This window comes from Brachionichthys hirsutus, chromosome 5, assembly GCF_040956055.1.
Source record: "Brachionichthys hirsutus isolate HB-005 chromosome 5, CSIRO-AGI_Bhir_v1, whole genome shotgun sequence".
Lineage (NCBI taxonomy): Eukaryota > Metazoa > Chordata > Actinopteri > Lophiiformes > Brachionichthyidae > Brachionichthys > Brachionichthys hirsutus.
In genome coordinates this window covers 6,829,428-6,850,930 of record NC_090901.1, presented here as the reverse complement: position 1 = coordinate 6,850,930, position 21,503 = coordinate 6,829,428, and the positions used below count along the sequence as shown (strand labels likewise).

The window sequence follows — 21,503 nt, the reverse complement described above, 5'->3', positions numbered from 1 at the left end:
CCGTGCACAGACAATAATGCTTTTTTTTTACACATTTGGTATGTGAAGACTCTCTAAAACATAACAAGAACATCATTGCAACAGGTTTTTAATGTTGCTGTCATGAACATTAAAACAAAACCATGGAACACGTCCAATAAAAGAAGGGAAGGGCCTTCCGCCGCCCTAAAATCAGGGGATCCACAACATTTCAACCTTTGCGTCTGTCCTCTTCCTAGATCACAAAGATCCCTCTGATTGGCCCCGGTTGTGGTCAGCTGACCTCCTGCACTTCCTGTTTGCTGTCGTCACGGGTTACAGAGTGTGGCTGGTGTGACGGACGCTGCACCAGAGCCGACCGGTGCCCGTCCTCCTCCATGTGGACGCAGGACTACTGCACGCCGGTCATCACGAATGTAAGACACACGTGGGATATGGAACGTCCTGAAAGCGATGCGGTTCAGCGCTGGCGCTGAGAGCTTCAGGCTGCCTGCGTATAGAACGCTGCCACCAGCCCAAACAAATGTGTTAATGGAGCAGAAAGGATAGAGCGCGTTGCGTCGTCTTCTGGACGTTGAACGTAAAGCACATGCTCTTGTGATTGAAATACACGGAATAAAAAAAAGTCAATTCGGATCAACAAATTCTGCACTTTCAAGAGGAAAGAAACACAATCCAGATTTATGTTGAATCCGTCTAACATCCCTTCTCCTGACACAAAGACAGAACTATGGGTCCAAAGATCTTTGCAGCCGCAGGCCATGTCAGAATAGAGACGGAATAGTCATGCCTATAAAGCTTAACTAGTCGTTCAAGATTACAAAGCAAATACACCTGGATCCACACCACACAGGTGGAGCAGCAACAACATCCTCGTTGAAACAGGAAGTAAACGACGCGCGTGCGCGCTTCGGTGGTGAAAGGCTGAGACCAGCCGTGACCCAAAGTATTCCAGATTGCAGGTTTGACTACCATCTTACATTGGTGTATAAATACTCTGTCAGGTCTTTCCCACGTCTGGACCGATGCGAGGCTTTACCACTGTGACAATATGCGGCCGCAACTTTGGCTTCGACAAGACGGAGAACTTCAAGGCCTCCCTGGTGGCGGTGGAGGTGGCAGGTGCTCCGTGCAAACTGTCCCGGCTGGACCAAATCAACAGGTGTGTGTCTGCACGCTTTGAAACACACACCCATCTGGATCCGGCCTGATGTCCATGCTGCTGTCCTCTCGGCCCTTGTCCTAGCGTCTGAGACATGTCTCGCATTTAAACAGAACGTCCATAAACCCATTAGAATTTAGTGGCCATAATGCGAAAACATCTCTTCCTATTGCTCAATAATTGATAAATGAAGCATGCTTTATTAAATGCCTTTTTTAGAATATGCTAAGACATGACTGGACTGCAGCCAAAATGCATTCTGGGTGTTTGTAGTGCAGCGGTTAGGTGTGGCAGTGTGTGCGTTACGCTGCACGGCTGTTGTTGTCCAGATGCTGAAACAGAATGTGTGTTAAATGGTGTTTACTAGATAAAGGGGGCGTGCACTGGCGTTCTATGGGGGCAGAGCAGGTTTAATGGGGGTTATTGTGCTGAAGGAACACCCCCCCCCCCTCCTTGACCACATTTTACACATGACTCCTCTAACTGAAAAATTGCTGGGAAGAATCGCTGAATCCAGACTTTCCATTTTCCCAAATCCACTGGGGCCATGTCCCATTCCCGGCTGAAGTCTCTTTGGCTACAAACAGGGTCATTACAAATTAAGGAAAAAATAAAAACAGCAGCTACACAATCGCAGATGCGGATGGGCCCTTTGTGCGTCGCTGCATCATTGAATTAGGATAAATGCCGGGTGGCTCGGGGTATAATGGCCGGTCTGTGTGCTGTGTGGACGGGTTGTGTTTAGGTGGACTGAGATGCAGTGTTCCCCCGTCTTCAGTGGTAACTTCACCCCATCAGGACACACGGTGAAGGTCACCAGCAACCACAAGGTTACCAAGACGGAGGGCTTCACCTTCGTGGTAAGAACGGCGCCTCGCCTTTGTTTTTTCCGCTGTTGATGAACGTGAAGTAATGCTGACGGTCTTTGCATCCAGGAGCCTGTGATTCATGAAATCTTCCCGACGTTCGGCCCGAAGTCGGGCGGCACCATGCTGACCGTCAGAGGAGCCTTCCTGGACACTGGAAACAAACGAGAGGTGACGATCGGGAAAGCAGCCTGCGAGATCCAGAGGTCAGTCTGCTCCTCTTTTTATCCTTCTGTTCTTCTTTTAATTTTCCTTTCATCATTTTCGACCCTCATCCTCTGAAAGGAAGCAACAAGATGAACAGGAAAGACTTCCAGAGTTTAGCTGTTGAGTCTGAGTCTCGCTCTGAACTTGGACATTTGTTTTGGACATTTGTCTTGGACATTTCTGATTACGGCGAGGACGTTGCAGGACGTATTTGCCTTTTTTTTCTCCTCGCACCGTTGCTCATTTTGTCTCGTTTCCCGCTCAAGCAGGAATCATGAGGAATTATCGGCAGCCGCTGAGGCATGACATGCATGAGTGTGGGTGGGAACAATGGCAGCCATTGTACTTGTTAACACAACAAAATGTCTGTTTCCGCCATCAGCTCATCGCCGAGCATGCTGACCTGTAAGACGCCTCCACACGCCGTTCCGTCCAAGCAACCGGTCAAGATGACGGTGGACTCGACGGTGCTCCACGCCCCTGCGCTGTTCACCTACAACCAAGACCCCATCATCAACAGCATACAGCCATCCCGCTCCTTCGTCAGGTTAGCGCTAGCTCCAGACCGCTCTTCGGGACCGCTTCCTTCAGTGACGTGGCTCTCGACTCACCTGACTTCCTTCTGTCTAATCTTTTCGCTGCAGCGGCGGCTGCACGATGGCGGCTCACGGGTTCTTCCTCCAGTCCGGCCTCCAGCCCCAGATGGTCCTCACCACCAGCCAGGATGCTGAGGTGTTCCATGTGGTGAGTGCATTTCATATCCCAACGTTTTAAAACGCCCCCTCATCTCTCAGGAGCATTAAACTGCAGGTGATAAAAGGTGGCGCCCTGCAGCGCTGTCACAAATATTAACACTTTTAATTCCGAAGAAGAAGCTCATAGATTATAGGATTCCATTCTATGATCGAGTACAACAACAATTCTCATAGAAACGGGCCGACACATCGACACAGATTCACGGTGGAGGTAGGGATGGGAATCCAGAGCCGGTTCTTCTTGAGGACCGGTTCCGTGTTTCAATTCCATGGAATCGTTTGGCATTTTTTGCAAACGATTCCCTTAATGATTCCAGCGGGCGTGAATTCACTCAGCAGGAAGCCAGCAGCAGACATGGCGTTATCTGCTGCAACCAGACAGACAGGGGTCTGACTTGAAACACGCCAGGTGAGTGCAGGCGACAGGTGTGTGTGCAGGACGCCTCCATCCAAACCAAAGTGACCCTGGAGGAGCAGCAGGAGGAACGCTGCCACGAGAGGCTTGTGGGTGATGAGCCCGGTCCGGTTACGCGACCACTCCAGCTCCGTGTAGCACATGGTGAACGCGCCTCTTTCATGCTTGTGGGAACGCAGGACTTTGGAGATCTGAGATCCAGATGTCGAACCCACACCGACTCTTTCTTTCTTTCCCTTTATGGCTCCGGCTCGGAGCTTCTGCTCTCGGCTCGTCTCGGTTGCTGCCGCCTCTCCGACTCTCGGTTCGGTGCGAACATTTCAGACACACATTTCACCATCCGAGCGACAACGCTGCTGCGGTTTGAGGTTCATGAACACAGCGCTCCAGGTTGGCTCAAATTACTCTGCTGGTGCTGGAAACCTCTGGGATGTCCATGTGTGAAGGATCACTGCCTCCGCTTCGAAGGGTTAAGACAAGACGTTCATATGTCGCTTCCCAGGCTGAGCCTCAATGCATCCCGTTTACTGGACGGAATTTAACAGGCGACAGCTGAGGGCCAACGGGGACGGATCCCGTCCTAAATCATTAGCAACGATAGCTGCCTTTATGGTCCGACTCCGAGACGCTAGGATTCTGTTTTTGCCATTCCAGCCTAAAATGCACATTAAGCTAGCAGAACCGCTTGTTCCGTTCAACCTGCCGTCCTTCAGTCAAACTGGATCCGTTCGGGTCTGCATGCAAAGCTTGTGCAGCAGGTGAAATAAAGTTTTAACCCAAGTTTATTTAAGATTCTAGGTGACGTCAGGTTCAGTCGGCTCGGGCACATAAACTTCCCCACATGTAAACCATCGTGTCGACCCTCAGAGCTTTTCAGCTGCTGATGAGAGGGGAGGAGCTACAGACGTGGCATCACATACCTGCCAGTTGAATTAGTGATTCCAACCAGAATGCTTTAGATCATAAGTGTCATTTCAAACCCCTGAAGCTGGACCCGTTTACGGTGTAACGCAGCCTCAGGTCCCCGGGGTCCCATTAACCACTGACCAGAACACGGGTCGACGATCAGGGATCGGTGTGTGTTCTGTAACAGCGCGTGTGTGTTCTGTAGCAGTGTGTGTGTTAATTTAGTGATTGCATTATAATGCCGTGACTCGACCTGCTGCCGTGCGTGTCCCTGGATGATAGAGTCCGTCATTACAAAGCACTGCTTGTCCTCGTCCCGCCTGCCAAAGACAAACATCATACACACTCATACACACACACACACAGATATACACAAGCGGGCAGAGAGCGAACAATGCTGCTTTGTTCTGCAGAATGTGTCATCTTCTCTGTAAAGGCATGTCCTCTAGAAACATCAGCATCATGAAGGATGACAGAGAATCTCCTCCCCTGCACCGTGTGATCGGTTCTAAGCCCGGTAGCTGAGGTCCGCTCCTCCGCACAGAGACCTTTGTGCTGGTTCAGCAACAACTTCAATGAAAGCCAAGCTGATGACTGATATGCTTGAGCTCCATGAGCGTGGATCTGAGAGTCGCTCCACAGACGGGGAAGTCATGATGGGTAGTTCTGTGGTCACGATTATTACTTCAGACCGGGCCGACTCTTTCCGGGCTGCAACATGAAAGCGATGGGCTGACTGCAGAACGCTGGCCACAGAAATATTGGCTTTCCTCATGAAGTGAAAGTGTCCTGGTGGACTTCTATACTGAGCCATTACAGACCGAAGCAGAGCGCTTTACTGCTACACGAAAAAGAGCTATCCGAAAGCCACTCTTAATCTCTTGTAGTCGAACACAATTATTGTAATGAAGGGTCCTTATTCTGGGAGGAAACTGTTTCATTACGGAGAGGCTGAACAGAACGTCTCAGGTCCAGTTTCCTCCCGTTTGAGTTCCGACAGAGGAAAACTTAAAGCAATACAGAGTCTAGAGTGAAAGCTCCTGGAAGGCTCGCCTGTCCTCCGTCTGCTCGGGACAAACTACATGAAGCATTTCATACATGCACCAATCGCTGGGATCATCCAGTAACAGCGATGAACCCGGAACAGCAGCAACACCTTCTGACCCGGAGGACGGAGAAAACGGCACGGAAGTTATTTACTCAAAACTCAGTCAAGAGTAGGCAGACAAACAGCCTGGTTAAAGTAGTAGTAGTAGTAGTAGTAGTAATTTATTTCAGTCAGTATCTTAAATGAGAACGAGGAATTTAAAAAAAATCAACAACATAACAATGACTGAAAGGGTATTGGCGGAAGTGAAACACTTATTTATGCCAACCCTTATTATATCTTGAATGAAAACACCCAACTTACCGGAGAGTGTCAGGGTCGGATCATTTAACCCCTCTGGTGTGTGTGTGTGTGTGTGTGGGGGGGGGGGGGGGTGTGTGTGTGTGTGTGTGTGTGTGTGTGTGTGTGTCAAAGGAGCCAAAGGCCTCAATCTGCTGCTCTATGTGAGTCAGAGGTAACAGCTGGATGCTACAAACCAGATGTGGATTTTCCATTTCCTTCCTTCTCATGTTTGGCCGACACTTACGTTCTGTCCGGGGGGGGGGGGGGGGGGCACAAACCTCCTCCAAGCAGCAGACCACGATCCATCTTCAGATTTTGATTCATCCAGATCCATCCAGCAGGTTTTCTGCAATCTTGCTAACAAACAGAACCTCCTTGGCGGAGGTAATAAAGTACAGGATCTCCTGTAGTAGAAGTACACAGTATGTGTAAAATGAGTATTGTTGAGCTTCAATGGAAATGACCCTAATGAACCATCCACAACTAGAGACGGGAGGGGACCATGTATAAAACCAGCACACATGTTCCAGGTCCAACCTGAACCCGGGCCTGTATCGACCATTACACGTAGTCCCAAACAACAAACCCCCTCCCCTGCCTTGTAACACCCCCCCACCCAACGATGTGGGGAGAAGGTGGCATGTGTTGCGTTCTCAGGCTACGAGCAGCGCATCGATCCGAGCCTGTTTTTCCGTCTCGACTCAAGGACACGTGTTCCTTTGTAGCCCACAAGACAAACACACACTATCACTGTCCACCACAGCACAAACACGGACGTCCCGGCGTGGAGACAAACACGCCTGCTTTGTTTTCACTGCACCCGTGGAGAGGAATATCACACCATCATACCTTCTCTTATGAAATGCTGCACTGATATTTGCTCTGCGTTCAGATTAAACCACAGTATTTGTAATATAAGACGCGGCCTGTGTTTATCCGGTTGGAACTCGAACAACGGCGTTCCTTCATGAACGTGGCCCGGAGGCCGCGCCCTCATGGGGCCTGAAGCGGTACTCTTGGTTGACTTTTTTACGTCCTGTCCAGACGCTCCCTGTAGCTCCACGGGGAGCCTGGAGCTACAGGGAGCGTCATCAGAACATTTCAGCAGAACCTCTTTGTGCCGTTCACCAGAACCAGAGATTCCTCAGCGGTGCATTTCAGCCGAGTCGCTACTGACGTCCTGTCAGCAGGCGGAACCCTGTCGGTGCTGCGTCACCGTGTTCTAATAGTTACTGCATCATCATTACCTCATTACTGGAAGAGTTTTAAAATACATTCAAATATTTACATTAATTACTTCATGCAAATACACAATTACTAACTCAGTTTATTTCATATACCGGTACTTAAGCCAATAAAGTGGAAAAGTACAAAGGGGTGGGTTAGCATTAGCAACATACAAGCTAAAACTAGGAGGCTTCTCCACAGCATCCAGACGGTGGCCTCATTACCTGCTAGACGACACACCTGATTGGCATTAACAGCTGCATGCAGTAAAACATGCTAAGACAGAAAGCTACTGGGCAGAACCAGGCCAACGAGGACCAGTCATCTGCGCTGCAGGCCGGTGACACCTGGACCGCCCTGGTACATACTGTCTGCAGACATTATGAACCCCCCCCCCCCTCTTAAAAGCTTTGGGTATTTTCTGAACTTCATCTCTCACCAGGTCTGAGCACATAATCCGGGACGCCTCCATGAGCCCAATCCAACATGGGATAAGTGAGGTGTGCCCTCAGGGCGGAGCGGGTAAACACGGCGGCGTCTGAAACTGGGTGGCGTCTCATGCAGCGTGAGGAGCATAAAGAAACTGCCAAACTGAAGATTAGGAAAAGGTTGTTCATTGTCATCCAGTGAAGGGCTGGTGGGAGGAGTAAGGTGATGACAGGTGGAGGTGTGTCAGCTCTCTGTGCACAGTCACAGACCGGGAGATTACATCTCAAAGGCGAGCCGTCGGTGCTCAGAGACTCTCTTCTTCACATGACATGCAGCTCCTGCAGGTGGTTGGTGACTTCCTCATGTAATCACACACCTGAGCATGACCCCCAGGGGTTCCTGGGGCCCTTGAGATCCTTGAATGTTTTCCAGGAAGGTGCTTAAATATACCTGAATTATGTCTACCACAAATATGAACTATAGGAAACGAGTGTGAAGTGAACAACAAATGAAGCAGAAACCTGGCCTGCATGTGTGTGTGTGTGTGCGTGTGCCTGTTCCAACATTTTCTTTCTGTGTGTCTGCTGTGTCTTTCCTGCAGAGCTGTGTGTATGGTGAGAACCGAACCTCCATCCAGTGCACCACGCCTTCTCTCGCCAAGCTGGCTCTGCAGCCGCCCGTGGTTACCAAGGTGGCGTTCGTCCTGGACGGTTATTCCACAGAGCAGTGGGATCTGATCTACGTAGAAGACCCTCTTTTCCAGGACCCCAAGCTCACCTCGAAGGACAACAAGAGTATAGTGGAGCTCAAGGTAAGACGGCAGCTCAGGTTCTCTCTCCAAAGCTCCGTCGCGATGCTGGAAAAACTCAACGGGTACTGGCAGGAAGTCAGGAAGTGCTGACACAGCGTTCGTTTTACTTTCATTCTTTGTGATATTTGAAAAGTATCACAGAACAGCAGAGGTCAGAGGTGCGAGGCCGCCGGGGAAAGACACCTGCCGAACCTTTAATGGTCCAGTTTAAAAGTGCTAAGTAAGAAAATATCCATTTATGAGCTGTAGCTAATTTTTGAAGGCTTGAGTTTCACAGAGCAGCAGCATGTGAGATGTCCAATCAGAGAGCAGGACTCAAGGAGCGCCACCTTTGCTGTGCCGTTCAAACGTAAACCTGCCGAACTCAAGAGACTAAACTGCACCAACTGACGTTCGTTCAGTTAGCATTCCAAAACACACACGCGCTCACGTAGCCTTGCCTGGTCCGGGTTACATTGGGAAGGAAATGATACTGAAAGAAAAACAGGAAGTAGAGTCTGTTTCCCATGGCTGATGCCCCTCCCCTCTGGACGGCTACACCTTTCTACTATTTTCTCTTGTATTGTTCTGTCTGCCGAGGCCGAAGCTCTTGACGTATTGACTGATTTTTCAACGAGCACCACGGAGAACAATGAGGCGCAGCGTCCTCCTCTTCGTCCGCTGCTTTCTGGAGGGCCGGTGGCAGCTGGGCCGGCCTCTCCAGAGATCCCGGCCGGGGTTGTTTTCTGCCTTTTCTTGGCCTCTTTTTCCCAGACGTGACCTTGGCCCTGATGCTAAATCCACCACAGACCCAACCTCCACCCGCCCCCTTCATCTTCTCTCCAGCCCAGACAAACCCCCAGTCTGTCCCCGATGGGGGGGGGGGCATTAAATGGACCACATTTAACGCCATCTGATAACCCTGCCCTGCTGTGGCCTCCAGTGAAAGGAAAAATGCTGGTGTGATTGTGAGTCTTCTGAACGCTCTAGATCCAAACAGTCCGAACACAAATAAAGGAACGTTTGCCTCAGACTGACGGCTCTGCAGCAGGATGGCAGGGAACAACCAGGAGATCACATCCCAGGAAACTCGAGGCATCTCACTTTCATCTGTCTAAACAAGAGATTCTGCTTTCATAATGCCAGGACAGAGACACGGCCAGAACCAGGAGAAGTACCGGATATTGTGTGTGTGTGTGTGTGTGTGTGTGTGTGAGTCTGTGAGTGAGACAGAGAGAGAGAATTCAGGAACAGGTGCAAACCTCTGCTCTGTGTCAAATTGGAAAATCCCAAGCTGTCACGCTGGGAATGTGATCATTCTCTTTATTGCCTTCTGCTGCACTCAAACAAGCGTGTGTGTGTGTGTGTGTGTGTGTGTGTGTGTGTGTGTGTAGGTGTGTGTGTGCGTGTGAACGGTGCAACGCAGAGAAAAAGCATCACTTATGCTGCTTTGTCTCTTCCCGTCACAAACACGCCTTTGCCTCCTCACATGGACGCCGCTGTGTCACCTTCTGGTCCGTGTCGTCCCGCCACCAGAGGTCACATGACTTACTGTCTCTGTTCTGTTGGCTCGGCCCGGCCCGTCAGTCGCTGTGAATCATGATGAACTGTCCCAGACAGAGGGACATTAACCAAACCTCTGCAGTCCTCTGTTCCCAAATTCCAGCGTGTCCTGAACTAGACACGGTTTCAGACTGTGACCTGTGTCCATTATTGCATTTTAAGGTCTTAAATCTGCACTAGTAAACTCTGAATGTGTGAAAGGACGGTAAAGTGGACGATCCACTCGGACTAAATGCTCGGTGTCCTACCAGTAAGATCCCTACATGGAGCGTCTCTCGCTGTGTTCTCACTCTGGTCCTTTAATGGACTGCTGCCTCCTTATTTTGACATGATCCGTTTCCTGTCTGGACATGCTGACCTTTGACCTCAGTGGTACGCTAATGGAGCGGTTGTCCTCCTGCATCTCCCTTAACTTCCGCCTCTCATCCTTTCTGCTGCAGGGAGACCGGATGGACAGGGAGGCCATGAAGTGTCAGGTTCTGACCGTTTCCAACCACAGCTGTGAAAGTCTGACTCTGATTGGAAACACTCTGGAGTGCACCGTTCCCAACGAGCTGCAGGCCGCCGCCGCCAAGGAGCTGCAGGTGGAGGTGAGGCACGCCTGCAGGCTGCGTCTGCTCTTGTGTTTGCGTCATCGTCGGAGAATCCTTTCTGTCCTTCTGCAGCAGTTTGAGTTCAGTCGTAAATGATTTAGACGACGAGCTTTTTTTAGGACGACTCATTCCAAATCTAAGTCGCACCACTTCCTCAAAGCGTCCCGCTGCACCAAACTTAACTAACTTAATAAGTCTGTTCCAATTGTTTTGAAGAGTGAATATGAATATATCCACACAAAGATGCCCAAACCATGTAGGTAGAGATTTGTGCACAGGTGCGCACACACAGGTGAACTCGCCTCCATTCAGTCAACAACACTTTGCATGAGTAAGTTAACAGATTGTTGACAGAAGCGCTGATCTCATCATAAACACACAGCCCCGCCCAGCCACACACACACACACACACACTCTCACATCCTCTTCAGTCGTCTCAATGGACGCCTTGTTTCAGATGGCGGCCTCAGTGATGAAACTATTGCCTTTTCATTTGATTGTGGCCGCTCTCCAGAACGCCTCGCACATTCTGCATCAGCAGGACGATGTAGAGATAGCCTCCGCCCGCTGTCTCGGCTTGGTGGAGAAGGTCACAATCACCTCCTTTGTTTTTGAAGAGTTCAGATGGAGACGGTTCGACTCACCTGTGGAATCATCTCCTCGGCTCCAGCTGTGATTACTTACTTAATATTTCTTGGTTAATTCCGTTAATTATTTCCATGGTGCGTGACCTCATTGGTGGCCAGTCCAGTCACGTGACCCCGCCCGTTCATCAAAACGAAGGTGCTTGGTGGCACAGGTGCATACCTGTCAACCAATAAGGTTTCGCCGTATTTCCGTATGGGAAAATCTGGTTTTTAAGCAATACTGTGGAAATTAGTACGGGAAAATCTGTAAATACGGGGGAAATTACAAATAAAGCAGGGATTCAGAAAACCGATCACATCCAAATGAGTCACTTCATGTCCAAACAGATTTCCTGTGTCAACGATCAGGATACAGCAGCATCCACAAACCCGTCCGGAACGCGGCGCAGAGAAAACTCCCCTCTGTCTGTATGATCAGACCCACGGAAGGAATGTTAGCAATAAAAAACGAATCGGGATCGTATCGCTGCATCTGCTGCTGGGAGGACGTCGCAGCGCAGCGATGATGATGGACGGACAGCGCATGGCGCTCATCATCGTAGCACGGAGTTGAAGTGTTTTTACTCCAACAAAGACGCACTTCAGTGGACAGACGCTGAGCTCTTCGTTCCGCTCTCTCCCATCCCGGTGTAGTCCCCTTATAAAAGCAGGTCCGGGACAGTTTATTGCACAGCGTGTTGAGTGAAAGGTCTCAGCTTCCAGCTGTCCAGTCCCTTCAGTATGAGAAAAGCCTCCTCGGAGACATGAGAAAGGCTTAAACATGTCAGCAGGGGTGAGGAATTTTCATTCCTGTGATTTGCAGAAGTAAAGAATGAACAACTTTGACTGACTTGTGGTGTGAGAGTTTCTACGTTGTTACCAGACATCGTGAGTCACAGCGGGGGGAAGCATTCTGTACCTGTTGATTGTCCTGGGTCGTCTAGTCCAGGTTTACCAGCGCTCAAAACCCATTCCAGAACTTCTACTCTTATTCTGTGTTCCTCGAGGAGCACAGCGGAGCGGAAACCAAACTGTTGGACTCTATAAGGTTTGATAACCTTCCTGACACAAACTAATATTAGATGCTGCGATCCCGTCTCTCCATGAAGATCCTATCGACCGCCTCCAGAGGCCCGGCGGACTCCGGACCGGACCGTATCAGCCTCATCGCTGCCGAGTTGTGAACCTTAAGAGGAAAGCCTTTATCTCAGGAGACGCTCTGTCAATATCCTTTACCTCCACCATACTGCAGCCAGACAGTCATATCCCTACTGCAACACACACACACACACCAGTAGACCTAATAATGAAAAAAGCAATATCTGCCTGCAGAGTGTGTGTGTGTGTGTGTGCACCGTGTGTGCGTGCACCGTGTGTGTCATGTATTCAGTTCAATTCAAAACACTTTATTTGTCCCCAAGGGGCATTTTAAAAGCAAGGAAGCGCAGCTTTGTTAAATACAAACAGGACGCAGCATCCAGGCAAAGTGTCGTGTGCATTATGAGGTCAGTTAGGGGGGGTGCAACGGGACTACACAGCAGCACTACACTGCTTAGGCAGGGAGGGGTCGGCGTTCAGGAGCTGGATTGGAGTGGGGACAGAGGTGGCCCTCGTCCTCTGGGTTCTGCAGCGTGCACAGCGCAGCCTGATGGCGGGGGGGGGGGGGCTGGAACGATGATGGAGCGAAGGCCTCGATTCCTGTTGGTAATGAACGCTGAATGTAAACATCACATCGGTGATGTCATTGTTCGATGTTCCATGCCTCCCTGGGACCGCGGACCTCCCTGTGGACAGAGGACAGGTCAGTCCCTCAATAATGATGTTCCCCTTCACTTCTTGCAGTGGCGCCAGGCGGACTCCATCAGACACCTGGGCAAGGTGACGCTGGCTCAGGAGCAGGACTACACGGGTTTCATCGTGGGCTGCGTGTGCGTCAGCCTGCTGCTGCTCCTGCTGGGGTCGCTCCTCATGTGGAGGAGGAACAAACACATTGAAGGTGAGACGTCGTCCTGGGGGAGGGGGTGGAGGTGCTGGGTTCAGGTGGTTGAGGAGGTGAAATACTTTACCTGTCTTAGTAATTCTGTCTTGCCCCCCCCCCCCCTTTCTTCACCTCTTTCTCCGTTTTTCTTTACTTGCTCTCCTTCTGCCACGTCTTCTCCCTTTGTGTCTCTCTCTTTCCACCTTCACCCCGTCCCTGTCCTTTTCTCACACATAAACCTCCTCCCCTCATGTCTCTCTCTTTCCGTCCTCACCCCGTCCCTGTCCTTCTAGATCTGTCTGAGGTGTGGTATGATGGCCGGGGACACATCCAGCATCTCGACAGGCTTGCTAACGCCAGGAGCATCGGCCCCAATAATGAAATGGTCTCCCACGAGTCAGTGGACTATAGAACAACCCTGCTGGAGGGTAGATGAACCAGATAAGCTCCTCCCCCCGCCTCCCTGTGGGGCTACATGCTACTCTAGCGGTGCATGCCTTGTTTTGTACCGACACCTGTAGTTCAAACCAGGTAGTAGTTTTGACCCATCATGTGCCAGAACGCCAGCTTGAGTGTGTGGGGGGGGGGGGGGGATGTCCATGTCTGAGGCGTTTGAGCTGAACACGTGTGACTTTAGAGTTGTCTTTATGTCCTCTGGTTGAGAGCGTCCTGATATTCCCCCTTGCAGTATCGTTGGAGAAATTGGAGGCTGTTTTCCAGCTCAGCTTCCGTCCATCCAGCCTTCCCGTTCTGATCATGTGACACACCTTGACCTTTGGAGGCCCTGCCGATGCCGCCGCTGGACTCTCACCCATCATCTCCTTTGCTTTTTCCAGATCAGGGTACCGACAGGCCCGAGACATGCCGGGCAGCTCCTCCCATCTATGGGGGCAATGGTGAGCTGCTGTCTCCCAGACTGGGAGCGCTGGGAGGCAGGATGGGTCTTGGAATGGAAGGCGAGCTTGTGTCACCCCTACTGATGGCTTCGGTTCACATCGACCCAGCCTGCCTCCACCCGGACCTGCTGACGGAGGTGCAGCACGTGGTGATCGCCAGGGAGCAGCTGCTGCTCCACCTGAACCAGGTGATCGGCAGAGGTGAGTCTCTTTACTGCAGAAACACGTCTGTAATCTGGGGGGAGGTTGACTTTGAACATTTAGAGAATACGCCACTCTTCGAGAGTTCCATTCTCTTATGACGACGTCTTTTTCATTCTAAGGTTCAGTGCCTTAAAAGTTTCAAAGCATTATTTCCCTGCAAAGCGTTCCCGATGTGGAGCGATGCCGACACCCAATGAGATTTAGATTAAATTTGTGATTTATGTAAAGCTGACTAGCTCTCATAGAGCTTAATTGCTGCTTTATCCGAGCTCGAGCTTAACAGGCAGATAGAAACCCACCTCATATTGAGTCGTTTGAATGGGCGGGTCGGACCCACGGATCAGATTCGACATCAAGAGGAGAAAGACCCTAAACTCGTCCGTGTCCCAGAAAGCAGGCCTCTTGAGTTTTCCCTGGGTTTGGAGGCAGGGGTTTAACGTGGCGTGGGATGATTTGTTCACAGCTAGTATTCCCAGGATTTCCAGGGTCCATTGTTGGGAGACGTAACCAAACACCCTCGGCCATCTGCAGGGACGTGATAGGAGAACGCCGCGCTCATTTTATTACTCCACTTGTCTCCGTCTGGGGGCGAGCTTTCACGTCTTAAGAGATATAATTCAATAAAATGCGCAGTAACTCAAGTAGTTCTGACATGGCCTGTTAGCTGGTGGGGGTATTCATGAAAGGCGCTCCGGACTGGGTTTCCTGGTGGGATAGATTTACTGAGGGCCACGGTGATTTAAGACGATAAACCGTTGAAGGTGCGGAACAGGAAAACACAGACATCCGTCTGTCCTACCAGCTAATTGTGTCTTTCGGGATAATGAACATTAAAGACCTCGTTCATTAAGCAGCTCCAGCCTCTTTGTCTACTACTACTGTACTTCCGGCTTGTCCCGTGAGGGGTCGCCACAGCAACCCAACCTTCTCCACTTCACCCTGTCCTTCCATGTATCTTCTCCTGGGTCGACCTCTAGCCCGGTGGATGGGTGGGTGGGTGGAGGTCAGACATTTGGAAGGGTTTGAACCGGAGCTTTCGGAGTCACAGATTCCGACTGAATGCCGCGTGTTTCAACACACAGGACACTTTGGCTGTGTTTTTCACGGAACGCTGCTGGAGCCGGACGGACAGAAGCAGCACTGCGCCGTCAAGTCCCTGAACCGTAAGTACAGACTTGTGTAGGATGTCCAAGAAAGAATTCCCAGGGGGGTAATTTTTAACGCTGAGGTCATGTCATGTGGCTTTAATTTACGAACTTTCTTATTTCTGGTGGGAAGTTGACCTGTAATCACATAATTTTTCTAGACTAGCAGGAACTATATGGGACAACGGTGACGCAGCTGTTTGAGCAGGTCATCCTATGATCTAGAGGTCGGAAGTTCGATTCCCGACTCCCTCACATGTGACACTGCCTGTGTGAATATAGTGAGTGAGTGAATGTCAGAGGTGTTAAGGAGGGCCGATGGTGCTTCTGTAGGTCTACCCCGGGGCAGCTGAGTTTACCCCGGGGCAGATGTGCCTATGATAGTAGCTTCACCACCACAAAGTATGGAGTGAATGAATAATGCACAATGTGAAGCATCTTTGGGTGTCCAGAAAGGCGCTCTATAAAACCAGCGCATTATTATTATATGTTAGTTTCATTATAGCCGTCTATAATATTCAAGCCTCCATCTTTACGCTGCTTCAGTAGCATTAAAGTTCTCATCTCATCCGTCCTCAACGATCTGTGGCTGAGTTGATGGTGATGAATGAACATCCAACGGTGAGGACGTCATTTGGGTCCTCGCTAATCGTGTAACCTGTCAGTTGGACCGGGGAGATTGATGCTGGAGGTCCGGAGGAGAGCTCGGTGCCGCCGGCCCAGCAGGGATGGAATGAGCCGGGGCCTGCCGGGGCGTTGTCCTCTGGGATTCAGACCTTTTGTTAGCTAATGATCTTTTCATGGCGTCCTTTATCGTTTCGTGCATTGTGTTGTGCTGGAGCCTGTGAGGTGATGGTTTCGACCCGATAGAGCAGTCATTAAGACAGATTGCTAAAATAAGAGGCAGAGACACACCCTTTATTCACAAAGCGATTAGTGGACGAGCGCTCGCAGCAGTAACACCCCCCCCCCCCCCCCCCCGGCTCTGGCATTAAATGTCTTTGTGGTCCAACCTCTGTTGAGGACCAATCAGCTGGTTTGTCCAGACGTCAAGAGCCTCCATCTCTAACCAGGTTACAGCAGACTGAGGGGACAGAGTGCAAGACAGAGTCAATCCAATCTGTAAATGGGGGTTTGGTGTGGGTCAGCTCTCGGTGAGGTCATTCAGACGGGCTTTTTTCTGCTTGATTGCCATCATCATCATCATCTTTGTTCCAAGCGGTACTGGGGGACTGCCCTTTCTGCTGACGTCAGCGCAGCAGCTCCACGTCTTCCTCAGAACATGCCTGTTGATGCAGCGGCTTTTCTCTGAAGGCATCACAGATCTGGACGAGGTGTCCCAGTTCCTGAAGGAGGGGATTATCATGAAGGACTTCAGCCACCCGAACGTCCTGTCCCTGCTGGGAATCTGCCTGCCGCCAGAGGGCTCGCCGCTGGTGGTTCTGCCCTACATGAAGCATGGCGACCTGCGGAACTTCATCCGCGATGAGGGACATGTATGAGCACTGCCAATATACTCTTTGTGATTCATTCGTCTGTGGAGTTTGAGATGCTTGAAGCATCTCCTACATGTCAGTCCACACCCACTAAAGCGGTTTGGACTCACATTCCTCCGATGGTTCCGTTTCCTACAGAACCCAACAGTAAAAGACCTGATGGGCTTCGGGCTGCAGGTGGCCAGAGGCATGGAGTACCTGGCCAGCAAGAAATTTGTCCATCGAGACCTGGCCGCCAGAAACTGCATGTGAGTTGTGAAGAACGACCTCAGGAAGATCCGTTGGAGAATTTATTCAAATGTCCAGTTGGTAAAGCGGGTTTGTTCTGCTGGCTGGCAGGCTGGATGAGAGCTACACGGTGAAGGTGGCCGACTTCGGCCTGGCCAGAGACGTCTACGACAAAGAGTACTACAGCGTCCACAACAAGAGCGGCGTCAAGCTGCCCGTCAAATGGATGGCGCTGGAGAGCCTGCAGACCCACAAGTTCACCACCAAGTCCGACGTGGTGAGGACTCGGTCACATCTCTTGTCCCTTCGTGGAAAACTGGGATGTTCTAGCTCCTCTCGCTTCACATTTCACGAAAGCATCTTAAAAATACAGCAATGAGAATATTGTTCTTCTCCTGTGCATCCTGTAGTGGTCGTTTGGCGTGTTGCTATGGGAACTAATGACCCGTGGAGCCCCGCCGTATTCTGATGTGAACTCCTTCGACATCACCGTGTTCCTCCTGCAGGGGAGGAGGCTGCTGCAGCCCGAGTTCTGCCCAGATGCCCTGTGAGTGCGCGCACACACACACACACACACACACTACAAACAAATCTCAAGGTGACATCCATTCAAAATCAAATATCAAGACAATATCTTCCAGCCAATTACAGCACAGTAGGAGGGAACTTGTGAGAACACGCCCACAGGAGATGATGAGGATGTGCAGCATGTGTGGTATGAAGAAGATACGTCTAAATAGCTCAATAATTAGCTTTTTACGTTTTCAGGAAAACTTCTGAAGCGAGTTAAAGAGAGAAAGACTTTGTTACGATAAGAATAACGCGTCACGCCAGAAGAAGGATTTTCAGCGGCCATACCGCTCACACACGAAGCCTCAACGCCGCGTAGCGATTCTGTTGGTCCTCACCCACAAAATCCTCCCATCCGTGCTGCAAAAGGAATGCCGAGTGTAGATAACGTCATGAGGTCCACGGCGTGTCCACGGCGTGTGTGTGTGTGTGAGAGAGAGAACTGGAGGCCAGTGGGAGTGTTCAGGTGAGGGAGGAGGCGCGGAGCTGATAATTAAACAGAGACACCAGGAGGTGATGCACGTCTGCAAACATTCCTGCAATTCTTTTCACCCCTGATTGTTCACTAATCGGTGACAACGGTCGCTGGCAGATACTGACGCCATGTTTCTTCCTCTCTGACGAGGGTGAGACGGTCTGCTAAGTCACGCTTTATCTGAACTTCTGAAGGGGAAACGTGAAGTGGGGCACATTGAACTGTTAGTTCTTATCATTGATATGCTTAACAGTGTGGGAGGAAAACATCCAGCACGGAGGGCTGAGTGATTAGAATGGGGCGGGGGGGGGCTTTATTATAGCCTTTAGAACTAAGCCCGTATTCACTGGAGAAAACAGAAAAGGGTCCTCATCCAAATGGAGACCAAGTGAAGCAGACACGATTTGCTGTTAGAGGGGAAAACAGCGACAGACAGAGAAACGCAACAAACGCCACACCTGACTGAGATGCGTTGGTGTAAGTTTCATAATTACCTGGTGATGAAGGGGCGGCACCGTTTCCTGCTCAGAAAGGCTTCACCTTGGTGCTTTTGTTTTCAGAAATAAAACAAAAGCTTTCAACATGAAATGACTTTTATGAAACGTTTCCTTATGGGACTCCCCTCCTCCTCCTCTTCCTCCCCCCCTCCAGCTACATGGTGATGATCGAGTCCTGGCATCCGAAGCCGGAGCGCCGGCCGTCCTTCTCCGAGCTGGAGTCGCGCATCTCCTCCATCTTCTCCAGCTTCAGCGGGGAGCACTACGTCCTGCTCAACACCACCTACGTCAACATTGACAAGATGAGCCCTTACCCCTCCCTCCTCAGCTCCTCCTCCACCACCACGACTTCCTCCTCTTTGTCCTCCTCTTTGTCCTCCTCAGCTTGCCCCTCCACCTCCACCTCCCTGCCCACACAATCCCCCCTGTTTTGCCACGTGGGGCGAGACTGCTGCACCTGAAAGGGGGGGGGGGGGCAAAACTCGGAGGAGGACAGAACTACTGGATGGACTTGCCAAACACTGGACTGCGTGTGCTGAGGATAAACCTCTGACTGTTTACTAAATGTACATAGATCATCGACCTTTGACCTTCCGACAGCGTCCCTGTGTGAACTTTGAGGTTGACCTCCTTGACTTTTCTGCGAGCCCAGGAGGTCTACTACATGCTCTACATGACGAGTACAACTCAAGCACGGAAGCACAAGGCTTTCTCTCTAACGCCCACTACTGCCCCCCCCCCCCCCCCCCCCCCCCACAGGGAGAGGACGCCGTGTGCTTCAGGTGTGGCCTTGTCTCGCTGTCTGTAATGTGAATGTGTTGTGTAGTAAATGTCACGCCTTCATCAGAGACTTGTGGCGTGCCGTGTGCGTGTCCGGAACCGTCTTGCAGCTTTTCCGTGACTCGGCGGCGTCGTGTCAGGGCGGCCTCTGACAGCAGGAACGCCGGGAGGTTTTTCTTCGATGGAACAAATGAGAATGGCGTCCTGGCGTTTCCCTGTCAGCATGAAGACTCTGTTGAAGTCTTCATGCATGTCGGGCACGTGCCTAAAAAAAAAGATTCCACGCCAAAGGCATTTGGGTTTTTTAACCTGCGACTGGTTCAGTGAAGGAGAGGCGTAAAAGTTCTGCTACATTTTATTGATTCAATTGATCATACATGATCAAACCTGATTGATGTGACTATCGATGACAGATAAATGTACATTTGGTCAAAGTGAAGAAGTCGTCCAACGTTTAAAGGAGCATTGTCGGAACCTGTTGATGGTTTTTAGAGAGCGCTTCATCGCATCTCTCTCATCTCTTCATCATCTCATCACAGGAGAAACGCTTTTCATCAGTAATGTGCCGATGTTGTGTGGAAGACGCCAGAACAAATGGACGACAGGCTAAACTCTTTTATGATCAGCTGACGTGGGCTCCGCCCCCTTTTGACCTTTATGTGTTTTGTGAATGGCAGCCGATCAGACCGGGCCATTGATGGACAGGTATGAATGTTTGCTATGACAAGAAAATTGCTGTATTATATTTTTGTATTGCTCATGAGCCCCGCCTTTAAGTGTGATCCAGGTGGAGTACAGGTGGTTAGAGAACAACGCCATGGGCGTTGGGTAAAGCCACCCGACGGATTCTTTGTCTTCCAGACGAGTCACTGCCATTTTGTACATAGAGAGACGGGGCCGCCGGGTTCTGAGTGTCGCTTTTACTGCGATCGTGTGATTCTCCACCACTCTGTGCTTAACACTGTGTTTTTTATGTGTATTATTATGTTGTCAAAGAAATCTGGAAGGTACATCCTGTAATGTCAGTGTAATAAAGCTACTATCAGACATCCTGTTTGTGTTCTGTGGAACAACCCGGGCCTCGGGTCAGACATAAAGCTGAGAGGACATTCAGTTCTGCTACTGGGGGGGGGGGGGGGGTGCACATTTGAGTTGTTTTTCTGAAGCGCAAAGAGTGTTTTCAGACAATGCCTGCAGCTGGACCCCGCCCTGTGGAGGCGGGGGCTGCTCTGAATATGAAACGGGTGGTTGGAAGCTCAACGATGTGCCGATGCAGGCACAAGAAACCTGTAACGGGATGACTTGTCCTCACGCTGTTGACACTTCCATGACTTTACATTTAAAGTCCACAGCTCCGCCTTCCGTCTCTGCCTTTGTTGAAAACCTCCCTTCTTGTTCCCATTGGTTGGTGATGACCTCTGCCCTCCATCTGCTCCTTCCGTTTGAACCCTGGAGGTACTCTATCTACTTTTTTTTATATATTTTTATAAAGAAATACAATTAATATTGTAGCGACACGAGTTTGGCTCCAGTGTGGTTCTTCAACTAGAGCTCGCTACAATATTATGCAGAATTGAGTTCAGCCTTTTGGCCCAGCCCCCCCCAGAATATTTTCTGTTTCTCATGTGGCCCCATGGAAAACAGAATTGCCCACCCTCTGCTCTGAGGTCTCAGCTTATATGTCACAAAGCCTTAGTTATGATGTTAAAACCCAGACTGTGCACGATCACAGTTATTTGCTTCTGTCTGATCTGAATGACTTGTAATTACCCAGAATGGACTTGAAGACACTAGCAGTGATTTGACAGGTGTAATCCAGCGTGTCCCCTCGGATCGGATGAATCGAAGACTCAAGTGAACGTTTGTGGTTTCCAATAAAATGAAGGGTTGTTAAAGTCTCTGATAACGCCTTGGGGCAGAACATTGTGGCAGGGTGGCTGGGCTGGGAGAATCTCTCATGGATTCAGTGGTTGCTGTGGAATGTTTCCGTGCTGTCAGGGCAACAGGGAGGAGCAGACACATCTGTCTTCTACCTCCTGAAGTGTCTTTGTCCCAAGGCTTAAATTGTTCCAGTAGAAATCCACATTAAGCCCCTTCAAACATCAGCATGAGACATGTCTTTATTCTGGGCGTCCATCTCGGCGGCCACACCAGAACTGTTTTGTCTTTGAAACCTCTTGAGTCTCAGTCCTTCACTCAGAGGAGGCTCCCCTCACCGGGAGGTCCATGTTCTAAGACATTACTGTGTCCAGCAGGACCGTTCACGCTATACACTGTGTGTGTGTGTGTGTGGGGGGGGGGGGGGTGGATGCACGCTCTGTAAGTG

At 50.4% G+C, this 21,503-nt stretch overlaps 1 protein-coding gene across 1 annotated transcript in view; it reads left to right on the top strand.

Annotated features, from left to right (window-relative positions):
- Positions 1 to 18,858, top strand: part of met (MET proto-oncogene, receptor tyrosine kinase) — a 37,004-nt gene extending 18,146 nt beyond the window's left edge. Inside the window, exons 4-20 of the mRNA XM_068739282.1 lie at positions 219 to 395; positions 984 to 1,141; positions 1,887 to 2,001; positions 2,077 to 2,213; positions 2,597 to 2,761; positions 2,859 to 2,958; positions 7,938 to 8,152; positions 10,129 to 10,279; positions 12,751 to 12,904; positions 13,180 to 13,314; positions 13,723 to 13,983; positions 15,069 to 15,149; positions 16,446 to 16,627; positions 16,766 to 16,875; positions 16,967 to 17,132; positions 17,266 to 17,402; positions 18,552 to 18,858. Coding sequence (XP_068595383.1) covers positions 219 to 395; positions 984 to 1,141; positions 1,887 to 2,001; positions 2,077 to 2,213; positions 2,597 to 2,761; positions 2,859 to 2,958; positions 7,938 to 8,152; positions 10,129 to 10,279; positions 12,751 to 12,904; positions 13,180 to 13,314; positions 13,723 to 13,983; positions 15,069 to 15,149; positions 16,446 to 16,627; positions 16,766 to 16,875; positions 16,967 to 17,132; positions 17,266 to 17,402; positions 18,552 to 18,858 — 2,751 coding nt within the window. The remainder of the gene's footprint in view (positions 1 to 218; positions 396 to 983; positions 1,142 to 1,886; positions 2,002 to 2,076; positions 2,214 to 2,596; positions 2,762 to 2,858; positions 2,959 to 7,937; positions 8,153 to 10,128; positions 10,280 to 12,750; positions 12,905 to 13,179; positions 13,315 to 13,722; positions 13,984 to 15,068; positions 15,150 to 16,445; positions 16,628 to 16,765; positions 16,876 to 16,966; positions 17,133 to 17,265; positions 17,403 to 18,551) is intronic.
- Positions 18,859 to 21,503: the final 2,645 nt, after the last annotated feature.